General features: G+C 41.3%; 1 protein-coding gene across 2 annotated transcripts in view; it reads left to right on the top strand.

The window, feature by feature from the left end:
- The window catches only part of LOC309671449 (mitogen-activated protein kinase 10), a gene marked incomplete at its 3' end in the record, with an annotated part of 118,116 nt that overhangs the window by 13,727 nt on the left and 87,858 nt on the right, over nt 1-16,531 (top strand). For both annotated transcript variants that reach the window (XM_082482682.1, XM_082482683.1), the window contains exon 2: nt 12,743-12,814. In XM_082482682.1, the coding sequence (XP_082338808.1) occupies nt 12,749-12,814 (66 nt within the window). In that variant the 5' untranslated portion in view covers nt 12,743-12,748. The remainder of the gene's footprint in view (nt 1-12,742; nt 12,815-16,531) is intronic.

The following is a 16,531-nucleotide window of genomic DNA, read 5'->3' as shown; positions in this document are numbered from 1 at the left end:
GTGTGATGAACTGACCACAACCCCCATTCCCCATTGCCCTGTGCCGCTCAGGGTGGGAGGAGGTAGAGAAAATCAGGAGTGAAGTTAAGTCAGGGAATAAGGGAGGGGTGGGGGAAGGTGTTTTAAGATTTAGTTTTTATTTCTAGCTATCCTACTCCTATTGGATTTGTAATACATTAAATTCATTTTCCCCAAGTCGAGTCTGTTTTGCCCATGACGGTAATTGCTGAGCGATCTCCCTGTCCTTATCTTGATATAATGAGCTTTTCATTGTATTTTCTCTCCCCTGTCCAGCTGTGGAGGGGAGTAGTAGAGCAGTTTGGTGGGCACCTGGCATCCAGCCAGGGTCAACCGACCACATTTCCTTACAGTCAGAAAGATGTACGAGCTAGTGTCTCTGTGTCTTGGTGGTAATGAGGAGGGAGAAATTACAAAACAGCCTGTTTTGCTTTCCATTTTCTCTTTTCCCAAAGTGTTTGTCTAGAAAATTGCCCAGTTTGTCTCTTTGGCTCCTTTTTTCTTACCAAAGCACTAGGAGAAGCTCTTCTGTGGTTAAAAGGAGTGTGCTAAGAGGGCACCTCTGCCCCTATACCTTCAGCTAAATTTGCAGTCACATTAAGAACAGTTTTTACAGTGTTACTGGAATTCCATTTCAGTACTGTAGAAAGTTTCATGTTGCTCTATTAGTTCACCTCCATGAATCACTTTCTCTCTTCCTCTCTCTTTCATTGTTTTAACAAATGGCTTATGAAAAAATGCATTAAAATTTCCATTTGGAATGGATGACACACTTTTTTGAATAGATAGTGTCTGACGTAAAAGTTTAATCCCTGAGTCCCTCAAATCATTAAATCTTTTGCCACTCGGCAAATATGGACCTCAGGACCAAATATGTCTTTATGCTCTCTCCATATGCATGGGGAACAAACAGGAGGAGCTAGAGATGTGTGCACGCCTCCAAGACTACAATCTCATTGGCATCATAGAAACTTGGTGGGGTGACTCCTATGACTGGAGTGTTGGCATGGAAAGCTCCAGTCACTTCAGGAGAGACAGGCAAGGGAAACGAGGAGGCAGTGTTGCCTTATCTGTAAATCACCAGCTGGAATGCATGGAGCTCAGCCTAGGGATGGATAAAGAGCCAACTGAGAGCCTATGGGTCAGGATTAAAGCAAAATCGGGAACAAGGGACATTACAGTGGGGGTCTGCTATTGGCCACCCAACCAAGAAGACCGAGTGGATGAAGCCCTCTATAGACAGATAGGGGCGGCATCACATTCAAAAACCCTGGTTCTCATGGGTCACTTCAACCACCCTGACATCTGTTGGAAGGGTAACACAGCCAGGCATAGGCAATCCAGGAGGTTCTTGGATTGCATTGACGACAACTTCCTTCTCCAAGTGGTTGAGGAGCCAATGAGGAGAGGAGCTATGCTGGACCTTGTCCTGACCAACAAGGAGGGGCCGGTAGACAGCATCAAACTTAAGGGTAGCCTGGGCTCTAGTGACCATGAAATGGTCGAGTTTGAGATCCTCGAGGCAGTGAGGAAAGCATGCAGCAAACTGACCACCCTGGACTTTGTGAGAGCTGACTTTGGCCTCTTGAAGAATCTGCTTGGTATGGTGCCATGGGATGAAGCGCTGGAGGGAAGAAGGGCCCAAGAAAGTTGGTTAATATTCAAGGACCACCTCATCCTAGGTCAGGAGAGATGCATCCCTACAAAGAGGAAGGCAGGCAGAAAAGCCGGGAGGCCTGCATGGATGAACAAGGAGCTCCTGGGCATGATCAAAAGGACAAAGGAGGCCTATAGGGAGTTGAAACAGGGGCAGGTAGACTGGGAGGTACACAGAGGAATCGTTCGAGCAGCCAGGGATCAGGTTAGACAAGCTAAAGCCCAGATAGAACTAAATCTGGCCAGGGACATTAAGACAAACAAAAATCCTTCTTTAAGTATGTCAGCAAGAAAAGACAGAGTAGGGAAGATGTGGGCCCTCTCCGGAAGGAAACGCAAGAACTGATTACCCGGCATAGAGACAGAGCTGAGGTAGTCAATGGCTTTTTTGCCTCAGTCTTCACTGGCAAGGACTGCAGCCACACTGCCCATGATGCAGAATGCAAAGGCGAGGATTGGGAAAATGGAGAATCGCCCACTGTAGGTAAAGATCAAGTGCAAGACGACCTGAGGAATCTGAAGGTGCACGAGTCCATGGGACCTGATGAGGTACATCCGCAGGTCCTGAGGGAACTGGCAGATGAAGTCGCTAACGCACTAGCCATCATATTTGAGAAGTCGTGGCGGCCTGGTGAGGATCCTGCTGACTGGAAAAGGGGAAACATAACCCCTGTTTTCAAAAAGGGAAATAAAGAAGATCCGGGGAACTACAGGCCAGTCAGTCTCACCTCTGAGATCGTGGCAAGATCGTGGAGCAAGATCGTGGAGCAGATCCTCCTGGAAACTCTGCTGAGGCACATCATAGAAAACAAGGAGGTGATTGTTGACAGCCAGCATGGCTTCACCAAGGGCAAGTCATGCCTGAAAAACTTGGTGGCCTTCTACGAAGGAGTTACAGCGGCAGTGGAGAAGGGAAGAGCAACTGATGTCATCTACCTGGACTTGTGCAAAGCGTTCGACACCATCCCACGCGATATCCTGGTCTCTAAATTCGAGAGACATGGATTCGACAAATGGACCGCTCGGTGGATACAGAACTGGCTGGATGGTCACACTCAAAGAGTTGCGGTCAACGGCTCGATGTCCAAGTGGACACCAGTGACAAGCGGCATTCCTCAGGGGTCAGTACTGGGACCTGTACTGTTCAACATCTTTGTTGGTGACATGGACAGTGGGGTCGAGTGCACCCTCAGCAAGTTTGCTGATGATACCAAGCTGTTTGATGAGGTAGACACGCTGGAGCGGAGGAATGCCATCCAGAGGGACCAGGACAGGCTGGAGAGGTGGCCCCAAGCCAACCTCATGCAGTTCAACAAGGCCAAGTGCAAGGTCTTACATGTGGGGTGGGGCAATCCCAAGCACAAATACAGGCTCGTCGGGGAAAGGATTGAGAGCAGCCCTAAGGAGAAGGACCTGGGTGTGCTGATTGATGAGAAGCTCAACATGAGCCAGCAATGTGCGATTACCGCCCAGAAGGCCAACCGTATCCTTGGCTGCATCAGAAGTGTGGCCAGCAGGTCAAAGGAGGTGATTCTGCCCCTCTACTCCACTCTCGTGAGACCCCACCTGGAGTACTGCATCCAGCTCTGGAGTCCCCAACATAAGAAGGACATGGACCTGCTGGAGCGCGTCCAGAGGAGGACCATGAAGATGATCCGAGGGCTGGAGCACCTCTCGTATGAGGAGAAGCTGAGAGAGCTGGGGCTGTTCAGCCTGGAGAAGAGAAGGCTCTGGGGAGATTTTATTGCGGCCTTCCGGTTCCTAAAGGGGGCCTACATGAGAGCTGGGGAAGGACTTTTTACTCAGGTATGTAGCGATAGGACGAGGGGGAATGTCTTTAAACTGGAAGAGAGCAGGTTCAGATTGAACATTAGGAAGAAATTTTTCACTCTGAGGGTGGTGAGGCACTGGCACAGGTTGCCCAGAGAAGTTGTTGTGGCCCCATCCCTGGAGGTGTTCAAGGCCAGGCTGGACGTGGCCTTGGGCAACGTGGTCTAGTGGGAGGTGTCCCTGCCTATGGCAGGGTGTTTGGAACTTAATGATCTTCAAGGTGCCTTCCAACCTAAACCATTCTATGATTCTATGATTCTATATTATTTTATGTATCTCCAAGGATATGATGTGATGATCTGATGTGATGTAAACTCAGAGAGAGAGAGAGAGAGAAAATTTTCTTTCAGAAAGTGAAATTGGGAATTGTAAGTTGAAAAATAGCTCTGAAATTACAACTCGAGAAGAACATGATGGCCCATGAAAAATGCAATACCTTTCATGCTGTAATGTTTTTATTTACTACAAAAAGATAACAACTACAGGAAAGTAATCTTTTTTCCATGTTTCTGTTTTAACTTCACATGAGTTGTTTTGTGCCACTTGGCACAGGGAAGTAGAATAAATTTGGCACTTATGATTCCTGCTGGCAATTTCACAATTGGGAAAAGAACCAAAGCTAGGATTATTTTCATGCACAATTCTGAGTTTGCTACATCCCAGCTCTCCAAAGTCCCTGCCCATTGAAATAGACTGCTGGTCCCTCTGCAGAAGGGGGGTAATATTTGAAGTGAGCCAGCATCCCAGGGTAATGGAGACTGGCCATGGGATTCAAGAAAGTCCACACTCCTCCCCATTATCTCTTGTCCCAGTTCCTTTATTTAATCCTTGACAGCCTATTAAAATTGGAAGAACCTTGAAACAGAGAGAGATTCTAAATACATCTCCTGATATGGCAAGTATATTAAGCAGAACTGGTCCTAGTACCAAGCCCTGGGGAACACCACTTGTGATTGGCCGCCAGCTGGTTTTAACTCCATTCACCACCACTCTCTGGGCACGGCCATCCAGCCATTTTTTTACCCAGCAAAGAGTACACGTCTCCAAGCCATGAGCAGCTGCTTTCTCCAGGAGAATGCTGGAAATGGTGTCAAAGTCTTTACTAAAGTCCAGGTAAACAACATTCGCAGCTTTTCCCTCATCCGCTAAGGAGCTCACCTTATCATTGAAGGAGATTCAACGGCACAGAGTCTAGTTAGAGGCCTGTAACCAGTGGTCAATACTTGGTCCAATTTTGTTTAATATATTCATTAATGACCTGGATGGGGGGACAGAGTGTATCCTCAGCAAGTTTGCTGATGATACCAAACTGGGTGGGGTGGCTGACACCCCAGAGGGCTGTGCTGCCATCCAGCGTGACCTGGACAGGCTGGAGAGCTGGGCAGAGAAGAACCTAATGAGGTTCAACAAAACCAAGTGCAAGGTCCTGCACCTGGGGAGGAAGAATGCTAGGCACCAGTATAGGTTAGGGGCAGACCTGCTGGGAAGTAGTTCTGAGGAGAAGGATCTGGGGGTCCTAGTAGACAGTAAATTATCCATGACCCATCAATGTGCCCTTGTTGCCAAAAAGGCCAATGGAATCCTGGGCTGCATAGGGAAGAGTGTGGCCAGTAGGTCGAGGGAGGTTATTCTCCCCCTCTACTCTGCACTGGTGAGGCCACAACTGGAATACTGTGTCCAGTTTTGGGCTCCCCAGTTCAAGAGGGACAGGGAACTGCTGGAGCGAGTCCAGCGAAGGGCAACTAAGATGATTAAGGGCTTGGAGCATCTCCCTTATGAGGAAAGGCTGAGAGAGCTGGGACTCTAGCCTGGAGAAGAGAAGGCTGAGGGGAGACCTTATTATGGCGTACAAGTATCTAAAGGGTGGGTTGAAGGAGGATGGAGCCAGGTTCTTTTCAATGGTTCCCAGTGACAGGACGAGGGGTAATGGGCACAAGTGAGAACACAGGAAGTTCCGTTCAAATACACGGAAACACTTCTTTACGGTGAGGGTGACAGAGCACTGGAACAGGCTGCCCAGGGAGGTTGTGGAGTCCCCTTCCCTGGAGATTTTCAAGACCCGCCTGGATGCAGTCCTGAGTAATGTGCTCTAGGCAATCCTACTTTAGCAGGGGAATTGGACTAGATGATCACTAGAGGTCCCTTCCAACTCTGAAACTCCGTGATTCTGTGATTCCGTGCAATCAGGTTAGTCAAGCAGGACCTGCCTTTCATGAACCCATGCTGACTGGGCCTGCGCGTGCCACATAACGGTGCTCAGGATGATCTGCTCCATAACCTTTCCCGGCACCGAGGTCAGACTGACAGGCTTGTAGTTCCCCGGATCCTCCTTCTGGCCCTTCTTGTGGATGGGCGTCACATTTCTTACACTTCAGTCAACTGGGATCTCCCCAGTTAGCCAGGACTGCTGATAAATGATGGAAAGTGGCTTGGTGAGCACTTCTGCCAGCTCCCTCAGTACCCTCAGATGGATCCCATCTGACCCCACAGACTTGTGTATACCCAAGTGCTGTAGCACATCCCTCACCATTTCCCCTTGGATTATGGGGGCTTCATTCTGCTCCCCACCCCTATCTACTAGCTCATGGGGCTGGGTACTCAGGGAACAACTGATCTTACCATTAAAGAGTGAGGCAAAGAAGGCATTAAGAACCTCAGACTTTTCCTCATCCTCTGTCACTGTATGTCCACCCCTGTCTACTAAAGAATGGAGATTATCCTTAGTAAGTGCTTTACTGGGCTCAGCTCTTTCCAAATAGGTTTTCTTCATTTTTTGGTGACAATAGTAGCTATGGTCTTGCACACTTACCACTGGAGGTTCATCCTGTGCAAATTCAGCGCTGCTTCTAATGTCAAAGTCTAACTTAATGCCTCTAGGAAGTGGGTAGATTTTATTTTCTCTTTGAATTTGCATCAGAGAATGAAGATATTCAGCTACAAATGAAAAGATGAAATGAAAGATTCTGACAAGATCATCATAAACTTTGAATAATTAATTTGCTGCAGCATCTCACAGGAGCAGGTTCTTTCTCTGATAGTACCTGTTCGTAGAAGTATTACTTAGGCATGTGATACCTTGGACTGTTACAACTTGGGCATTTACACCAGGTATTGTTAAGTGTGAAAATCTGACTCATAATAATTGACTTGAGAATACACAGAAAGCTGGTAGCAAGGCCAGACTTGGAGCTCATCTGTTCCTGTCTTCTGTATGTGAGCTGTGATCATTAGGAAAACCTGCTTATCAGTCCCCTATCTATTCAGTTTGTATGCTTTTTCCTTTCATATGTATTTCCTCTGAAAGCCTTTTCAGTGCTATTCCTAAGTTCTTTCTTTACCACTTTCTTTTTATCTTCCAGCAGTTCAGTTTTAGAGTTGCTTGCATGATTTTTGTGAATTTTTACATGCCACCACTTGTTATCCCAGCGGAAGATGATCTGTTTCTGCTGGGATTTAACTTTAATAATTACCTCACTCACACCATTGATTTCCTCAGTTATTCCAAAAATAATTAAAATAAGAGCATAGACACAACAGAAAGGCACTCTTTCTCAGTAGAAGTGCTGTCCTTGTCTATTATTAATCCACTTGCAAATTTCAGTTCATATTTATCCTCTGTCAGGTCTTGAAGCTTCTTGCCAAGCAGTAGGTCTCATTGAAGCTCATACTGAAAATGCCCTGTTGCAGTGCTCTAAATTAGATGTGAAAAAAAAAAATTAAGTTTTATAAATATCGCTGATAAGCCTGCAGGTCTGGTCTTTGAAGACCAATTTGATAGGGTACTTAGACATATGTATCTCAATCATAACTGGCAGCAATTATATGAAAAAAAACGGGCAAATTTCAGCCCCTCTTTCTTGATCCAGCGTGTTAAAGAAGACAGAGTCCACACATGAAATTCCATAGGAGTTTGAGGATCAGAAATTACCATTTTCTCCCAGCGTGTTTTCTCATGTTATGTGACTTTGGTCAGGCCTTCATTATTTTATACTTTCAGGATACAAAGATGCTAAATGGAAGGATGCAGTATACTGACAATATTCTGTAACTTCTTTATTTTTCTCCTTGTTATTTACACAGAACAGAATAGTCATATTTTGGTAAAGGAAAAATATGGTTACAGAGGTGAGAGCATTACTCAAAGTTTCAGAGAACTGATAAGCTACTGTGAGGAGAGTATATATTTCCAGATGAAGGAGAGAGGAATTCCAGTACTGGAAATGCACGAAACGGATTCAAACACATTTTCAAAACAGGAAGCATTAATAATTCATAAATGTTAATCTTTGTGTTACATTAGTGTTTTTCAAGAAGGTTTTTAAGTGACAGCTGAATTGATAAATTGCCCCCTCTCACTGAAGTGGGAAAGGATTATTTTTTTTTTAAATAACTTTAAAACATTATGCTATTTCATTAATTTTTTTCATGCTCTCAATCTTTCCGTTCATGAATGAAATATAATGAGGCAGCAATAAATACTTTAATTAGCCTTTGGTAGCACAAGTATAGAACTAAATGTCTGTGAAGATAAGGAGCACATTCACTGTATCTGTTGTCCACATGTGGTGTACTTGGATGGTAATATCAAATGAGCAGGAATGCTGGATTTGGCTCTTGATATGAATATATATAGTTTCCCCTTATTATTGATTTTATCACACTTGATGGGACTGGGAATAGATTGTAGCATAGATTGGGGGATGTTCTGTGATTCTGTTAAAACCTTCCAGTTTGCAGCCATACTGTACCAGGTCTAAATCTAGTGATGTTTTAGATACAAGTAGTTCTGTCTACAGTACCTTCAGCTGCTATTTCATTTTTGTTTAAATTGGAACTCATACTATTCAATAATATTTTTTTTTTCACACAGGGATATTTTTTAAATTAGGATTTGAAGGATTTGTTTCCAATTTGTTTTGTTGTAGGACATGTAAATACCTCTCAGAGTACAGGCTCAGGAATGTGGGAGGTGGTGACAACAGGACCTGGGCTAGTTTGGGGCTTGATTCATTTCAGCTGCAGCAACACTGGTTTAAACACATGTCAAACAGCTGCTGCAGTTTTTCTCATCAAGAATCTTGTTTCTACCCTGGATCAGTATATTTGACATAGATGATTTTGCTGTGGGGTGAGGTGAAGAGTTCTGCCTGCCAAGGCTGTGATGAAGAAAGCAGTATCACAGCAGGGCAATTGGCTCCTTCATCTGTCTGAATTAAAAAGTTATATGGGACTTTCCTGAGGCTCCACATTTTTCTTCTGAGTTGTCACAAAAAAGCTTTAAATATGCTTTGACAGGCCAAGGCAATATCCGTTGGGCATGAGGGATTTGCCTGTTGATTAGGAGACACAGGGTTGAGAAACCATCACAAAGATATTTTCTGAAAAGACAGTAACTGCCATGCTTTTTCCAGACAAGAGAGCTTGTTAAGTGTCAGCTAGAGAAGCAGCTTAGAGGCAACATGGTGGGTGCAAGTGCTGAGAATCTCCTCAGACCAGTACAGCAACAGTTGAGGCCCCTCAGGCTCAAAGTTTGCATCTATTGGCCTAAGGCAAACACAGGCTCTCCATTCAAGATCCAGAAGCCAACTATGTGAACAATAGTGCAGTCTGGGAAGAAAAAGAAGGCTCCCTCGGCCAAAAGACTGATTACCAAATTGCCCAGAAGTTCACTGTGTACCAACATCGTACAGCTTTTGAAGGTGAGCAAAGAATTCAAGGACGAGCAGAAAGATTTACTGCAGGAAGCTGTATTTGAGAACTACAGTTACTGTTGGTTTTCTAGTTTGCTTTGTCTACTGTCATTGCATGGTTTCCTCTCTGCTCTCAGTAATTATACTAATAGTATTGATTTAATCCTTTCAGTCTTCAAAGAGTTGTTTGAATAATAATGAGATAATCCTCCTGACCCCTGGAGAGAAAGATAAGCGTTATTAAAAATAAACAGTCCTCCAGAAAAGACAGATTTCATAGCAGCACAGAAGGGAAAGGGAAGTTCATGCCTGAAATTGGGGCATGTCATTAGTCCATGTTCTGTTTGGAAGAATAGCTGTTGATAAGGGAGGAAGACTGGAGTGAAGAAGAGGATGGCAAAGCAGGAAGCCAGGCAGAGGCCAATCCTCAGTGGTATCTTCAGAGTCCCAGGCAGCAGTTCACTTGGGGGCTTGCCACTGGACAGCTCAGAGGATTTTCAGGATTTTCTTACTCTTGCCTTCATGTCTACTTTCCTCCTCCTATTTTAGTGCTTCCTAGTTTTGTCTTGCCTGAAAGTAGATCGTGTACTTGCTGCTGAGACTTGTATGTTTTTACAGGTTCTGGCATACAGATGCCTTGATCCTGATGAAAATTTTGTTTCATATACATGTTTTCTCCCTGTGACGCTGCTGCTGCAATCTCTGGCTTCCCAGCTGGATGCCAGCCTGGGTTATTACAAGGTGTTTTGTTGTATCAGCACTGTTCCGTTCTCCCAGTTTTTCCTACCCTGGGTGATTTTGCTCAAGGTTGAAAAGACAAAGCATCAGAAGTAGGGTAAAGAAATATTGTATGCTTATGCTCTCACTTAAAGCTCAGATCCCTAGTGAGTGATGCTGCTTGTCTGTAGCTTCTTGTTTTATAAATGCTTTATGCTGTGACACAATTTTCTCAGCATCAGGCCAGTTCTTTCTTTGTTTTACACTGACATTTCTTCGATGTCTCTAGTGGTGCGGTGTCAGCCAGCACCAGAGGAGGTATGATCAAGGGTATTTACACAGTTGAGTGTGAATGTATTTTCTGCATGAAGAAATTAGAAGTTACATACGTGTGTGATTACTTACAGGGCACTGAAGAGAATCTCGTATGAATTCAATATACGAAGACACGCACTATGTAAAACAGGAACTCAGATATGTTTTGCCCTGGGTATACAGTCTTACAGACCTCTGCTACAGAAAGATATTCTCATTCCTCATGTACAATTGGACGATCTCGGCTCTCTAGTGATTCATTTGATGTATCTCATGTACAGAGGAATATGAGTATTGATCTAGGCCATTAAAATATATCATACTTCTATTATTTTATAAGCAGTAACTGCATACAAGGACAACATAATAAATTGTAAAATGTATTCCAGTTCATAAAATTTCCCAGTCGATTGCTCTGCCCAGGATGACTATTAACAGCTACAGCCAATCCTGTGGAAAGCTAAGGAGCTGTGTATGACTAGCAATGCATATATAATATAAAGTGCGTCTTCTCAGTAGACCCTCGCAGCAAATTTAGTGATGAATCAATTTTCTCCCATTCCCTTCCCTTCCTTTCTTCATTTTCCACTATTAGGCTCTGTCTTGAATGTTGTATGTTATGACTAATGACATCTCAGTCATTGATTATTATAGCAATATAAGGCATCCAGCCAATAGGATTTCACAGTGTATATATCTGCAGCGTGAGAGTGTAATTATCTGCTGGCTTTCCAGAAATCACTGGTAATATGACTAATGTTAAAAGCTTTTTTTATTTCTTTCTTTCTCCTTCTCGTTTTAATATAAACCCTCTGTGGAATGTGAGGCTCTGGTAATGACTCACTGGGCAATGAGGCAGCCATCTCAGACGCTGTAATGGGATGCAGAAAAAGGTCATGCACTTGTTTTCATAACGGGATTATTCCTTCATTCACTCATTCATTAAAAATTAAAGACATGTGGGACCATGTGATGTATTCAAGTTGGAAAGTATTGGTGAATGCTTTCTTGTCATTTCTTAAGTCCTGATCAGTTTGTATGAGGTGAAGTTACTCCAAATTAAGTCTTGTCTTATTAGTGGCATTTACACCTGAAGTTAATTGTTCCTATTGAAGACAAGGCCGTAAGGAGGCACACAGTATTTCAGAATCCATGGCTATATCTTAATGGAGTGATGGCTGTGGTCTTTTGTTTTTTAAGTCTTTGCAGTGAGTTTATATTTAGAATAAAGCCATGAAGTTTTATTTTATTTATCGTTTTTTAACTAAAAGTTGCTGGTTTTTTAATTGTACTGTTAATTTTTTTTATTTTTTTTAAATGGAGTTATGCAGAAAAATCAATGTTCTCTAAAGTCTTGTAACGTAGCTGCCTATTTCAGCCTGATAGCATTATTGTGGTTTCTTTTCACTGATGTCCCATGCTAGAATACATCTGGGAAAGGACTGGTTAGTCAGAGCTGAATGTGGTACTGTGCAATTCAGTTAAAACAGTTGTAACAGGGAGGCCTGTCTAGTCTAGTATATGGATCCAGCCAGGATCAGATGCCTGTGAAAGAATCTAAAGACAGGGTTGAGCATGTAGTAGCAGGCTGTGACCCAGTGTTGTCTTGAGTCAGAGGTGATATTTTTGAAGTTAATAGCCTCCAGGAGATTCCTTCTTATGTGAATTTGCCTAATCATACTAGGGCTTGCATTGACTTCTGATGTCCACAGCAACATGAGTTTCACAGTCTGATGAAAGAGAGTATATGAAGAATTCTCTCACATTGCTGGTTCTGAATCTGTTGTTTGATAACTTAATTTGACACCACATACTTTTTTTATTAAAAAAAAAAAAAAGAAAAACAGGGAATAGTGTTTTCCTTTTCATTTTTTGGTATGCCACTCATTTTATGGATCTCCAGCATATCTCCACTCAGACAGCTCTTTTCTAGGCTAAAAAAAAACCCAACCTGTCGGTGCAGTTGTTTCATATAAGGAATCTGTATGTGCTTTGGACCCTTCTTACCGCTATTTTCTGTAACTTTTCTATTTGTAAGATGCTAAGATGAGAACCAGAACTACATGTAATATTCGTGAAGTGGTTGTGCCATGAATTTATACAGTGACGTAATTAGTCTTTCCATTTCTATAACTTTCCTAATAATTGTCAGCTTAGGACTTTTTTTGTTTTCCTCCCCATAATAATAACTGTTTCCCATTCCCTCATTGTTTAGAATACTATTGACCTGGGTTTTATTTTTGTTGATGTAGGAAGTTACATGATAAACTTTGAGGTAATGGCAACAGTTACTGTAAAATTTTGCAGAAGTAACCAAGCTGTATTTGAGGCCATAATCTTGATGAGCATCAAAGAGAAATTAGAGGCTACTTAGAGGTCAATGTTCTAACTGATTTCTGTTGTTCATGAGCTGGGTAACAACTCAGGTTGGTTTTATCATCCAAATGTCGATCTGTATTGTACTTGCACATCATCAGACGTACAAGATTTCAATTTTTACTTTTCTTTAATTGCAGGTATTTATGAGCCGCCATTTCTTGTATTATTGTGGTGAACCTACTCTGGATGTGAAGATTGCCTTTTGTCAGGTGTGTGTTCCTTACAGGTAAAACAAGGTACAGTATATACTTGTACTTCATTTTCGCAGTTCATGCCATAATAAAAGAAAAAATAAAAGTGAATTTCAGCAGCTTACCGCGAGTAACTGGTTATGAGAATGAGAGTAAATATAAAAAATAGAAGGATGCATCAAAAAATTACTTTTCTATTTATTTTGAAGGGTTTTTTTTGTATTTTGCTGTTAATGATTTTGATTTTGTTTTGCTTAAATGTCAGCTAATGTTCTAAGATTTTTTTTTAGGTAAAAATAATAGTGGAGTTTGCAAACAGGCAAAAATGTTGGCTGTACTTCCAGTAAACTTAATGATGAATCAAACAACATAACTGTACATACACAGATGCTTTCACAAAAATGTGCAAATTAAAACTATTTTATCTTAGCCTTTGATTTTGTGAGACAGAGCCTTTTACATTGTAGTCTGTGATTACAGTTTTCTGTCCCTTAGTCTACCTTTACTAGAAGTGAAGGGAGGGTAAAGTTGTGGAGTTTGTCTTGTCTCCAGTTGAACACCACATGCTATGCAGGTTCTGGAGCCATGAGACTGAGACAATTCTGTATTTCTAAACCACCCTTGAAATTGTTTTGTCACAATGCTTGGAAGTCTACAAGGCTAAAACTTTGTGATATGAAGAAAAAAGCATACTGATTTGTTCAATTTTTGGTTCTCTTGTTTAGATTAAGTTAGTTAACATATGTATATATACGAATCAAAAATCTGTGTGCATGTTCTTCCATCATGAATGAAAGATGACTTTTTTTCTCACTTCTGAACACCGTTTTGTGTTTGAATTCTGTCTCTTCACAGTTTTTTTGGTGAGATGGGACACCAGTAATCTAACTAGCTGAAGGGACATTAGGGACTTCCTTCATTTTTTGAGGGGTGAGAACAAAGCTGCATTCTTAGACATGGAATTATGGTAAACACTAGGTTTTTTTCCCCTTTGTATTACTTATGGGGTCCAAGCAAGTGAAAGTACAATTCTAGAAAAGAAAGGGCTGTTACTTGTATGTACACATTTAACATAAAACAGTGACAGGTAATGGGAAGTTTGTTTTGGTTTTTTGAGTCAGGATTACTAAATATTTGTTCTGCTGAGGAGGTTGGCTCTGTACTTAGTAAATCATCAGCTCTAGGATGAATCTCGGCTATTCAGTTTGATAATCTGTTTAACTGTCTTCTCTGTCTTTTTTTATCTCCTGTTCTTCATGTGCATATGTTTATCTAACTGGTTTAATTCTTCCACAGTTTTTGAGAGAAGAAAGGATTTTGTCAAACATAGCATTTTTGTAATTTTTTGACAGAGTTCGCTTGCAAAAAAAAATTCAAAACATTTTGCAAAAAGTGCAAAAAAGGGTATTTCCTCAGGTTGTTTGAAAATTACATTATTGATGAAAAAGTTACTTTCGTTGTGCAGAATAGAGTTTTTTGCATAGCTCTGCTTGCCAACTTTCCTCTCGCTTTTACTTACACCAAAGCAGACCTGTACAGAAACATTTCTGTTTTACACATGCAGAGGAAAGGTACTCTGAATCGCTTCCTTTTATGTTCAGTGCCTCTTTAGTCTTGGCATCAAGCAGTGCGTGACCATGTATAACCAAGGCTTTCCGTAACTGCACTCAGGGTTCTTGATTTAGTGGAAACATGCCACTGTAATTATTCCTTTGCTGTTACCCTAACTTAATAAAAGGTGTTCAGAGGCACATACAGAACCAAACGTGTTAACAACATTGTTGTTAAAGCATGTATGGTTAAATCAACAATGTTTCGGATGAATTTTTGTTGCTGAATAAAACTGGTTCATGTTTAATGCCTGTAGCAGGTACCCAAAGAGGAGTCATTCAATAAATACATACAAGAGATACTATCCTGACAGTGCAGGAAACAAGATTCCATACTTCAAACACTTATCACACAAATACCTTTTCAGGGTCTTCAGATCTTCAGATTTATTCTCCTCCTCAGGAGAGGCTGGTTCAGGCTTCATGTTAATTTATTCTCTCCATGAAGATAAGCCCTGATCCAAATAACAGTTATACATATATTTAGCATTAAGTACGAGAACAGTCTCTAAATTAAGTAGTTTGTTGCTTTAAGACCTTAGGTATCATGGATGCTGTTCCTTTGTATTGGATAGGGTGGGATGTGGGTTATATCTGTATCCTGGTAATACTTAGTGCAAACATCCAGATCTTCATTTAGAGACTGTTCAACAGTGTCCAGGTAGTAATATTGTTTATTCCATGTTTATTCATAATGCTAATGTGGAAATCAAATGCCCTGTGATTTACTAGTAGTTCTGCTCTAAGTGTAAAGTACTTTTGTACTTTTGGGAAACTTTTATCTGCTGAATCAGTAAATATAAGAGATTCAGTAACTACTGTTAACAAAAGATGATGACAGCAGAATGGTTATCATCAGCAAGAGGTAAATACTGCCACTCAAACCTTGAGGAGTCTACAACCAACAAGGATCCCAGCAGCATCTAGACAAGAGACTACAAAAGTATAGTTTCCAGTGAACAATTCAACTCAATAATTTTTTCATGTCATTCAACAAATGCAAAAATTATTTCTACTATGTAAGCATGCAACTGATATCAGAAAAAGTCAGTGTGCTATAGTTTGATACTGCCCTGCTGACCTGTTAAGATGAGAGCCTCTAGTGATGGTGTACTAGAATATACAATTTGTCCAATGGACTATTGCAATTTTGTGACGCACGTAGAACAGAAGTCCTTCTCCCATTTGAATTTGTGCATCACTGCAGACTTTCCAAAAAATACAGAGTTGTGTTGAAGTGTGTTTTATAAAGGTAGAATATTGCAGAGTACTCCAATGATTGTTAGTACTGTGGACATATATTTCTTGTAATAAATATTTTGTGGTGATTTGTCTCTCACAGCCTAAAAGGCATAGCTTTTTGCACTATGAAAGGAAGTGACATATACCTAATTATAGGATGTTCCTCTTGACACAGAGTTTATGTCATTGAGTATACTAGTTTTATGTGATGAAATGCTGATTCAGCCAGAATAGAATCTTAAGGATTTCCAACTTAAGAAAAAATGAAAAGCACTTCCTGAGAAATACTCAGTAGTATGAGTGGGGTAAATATGCCTTTTGCCACCCTCACCCCCCATTTGCAATATAAAAATGCCTGTGTCTGTCATTACTGTACATTTCCAGCCAAATCATGTTCTGAAACAGCCATCTTTTTTTACAAGTGAGGAAAAGGACATCTGCTTTTCTGTTGTAATAGAAAGGTAGGACAAGAAGATTTTTTTTTAGACTTACAGAATTTCATTAGACTTTTGTAAGGCTGGTATCACGAACAAGTTTTATCTGTAGGACCCTACATGTTCTTATTGAAGTACAGTGTAATGCATAGTAGTATGTTCTGAGTAGAACAGGACATTAAAGTTTAAATGCTGAATAATACCTAACTATGTCTAAAGGATACTGAATGCCTCATCCATGTTTTCCTTCATGTAGTTTTCCAATTTTTTTTTTTTTTTTGTCAATGTCAAGACGTGTATAGCCTGTCCTAATTTTCAAGTTTTCTAAACTGCACGGATACCTTTATTTGGAATACAATTCTGTGATTTTTTTACTTGGAGCAGTAGTCTTGAATTTTCTTGTCTTTGGAAAACACATCCTTATGATTAGAATTTGTACGTCACAGTAT

This window comes from Vanellus vanellus, assembly GCF_965231255.1.
Source record: "Vanellus vanellus genome assembly, chromosome: 4".
Classification (NCBI taxonomy): domain Eukaryota; kingdom Metazoa; phylum Chordata; class Aves; order Charadriiformes; family Charadriidae; genus Vanellus; species Vanellus vanellus.
The sequence above is the reverse complement of the archived record's forward strand: the minus strand, read 5'-3'. Positions and strand labels throughout refer to the sequence as shown.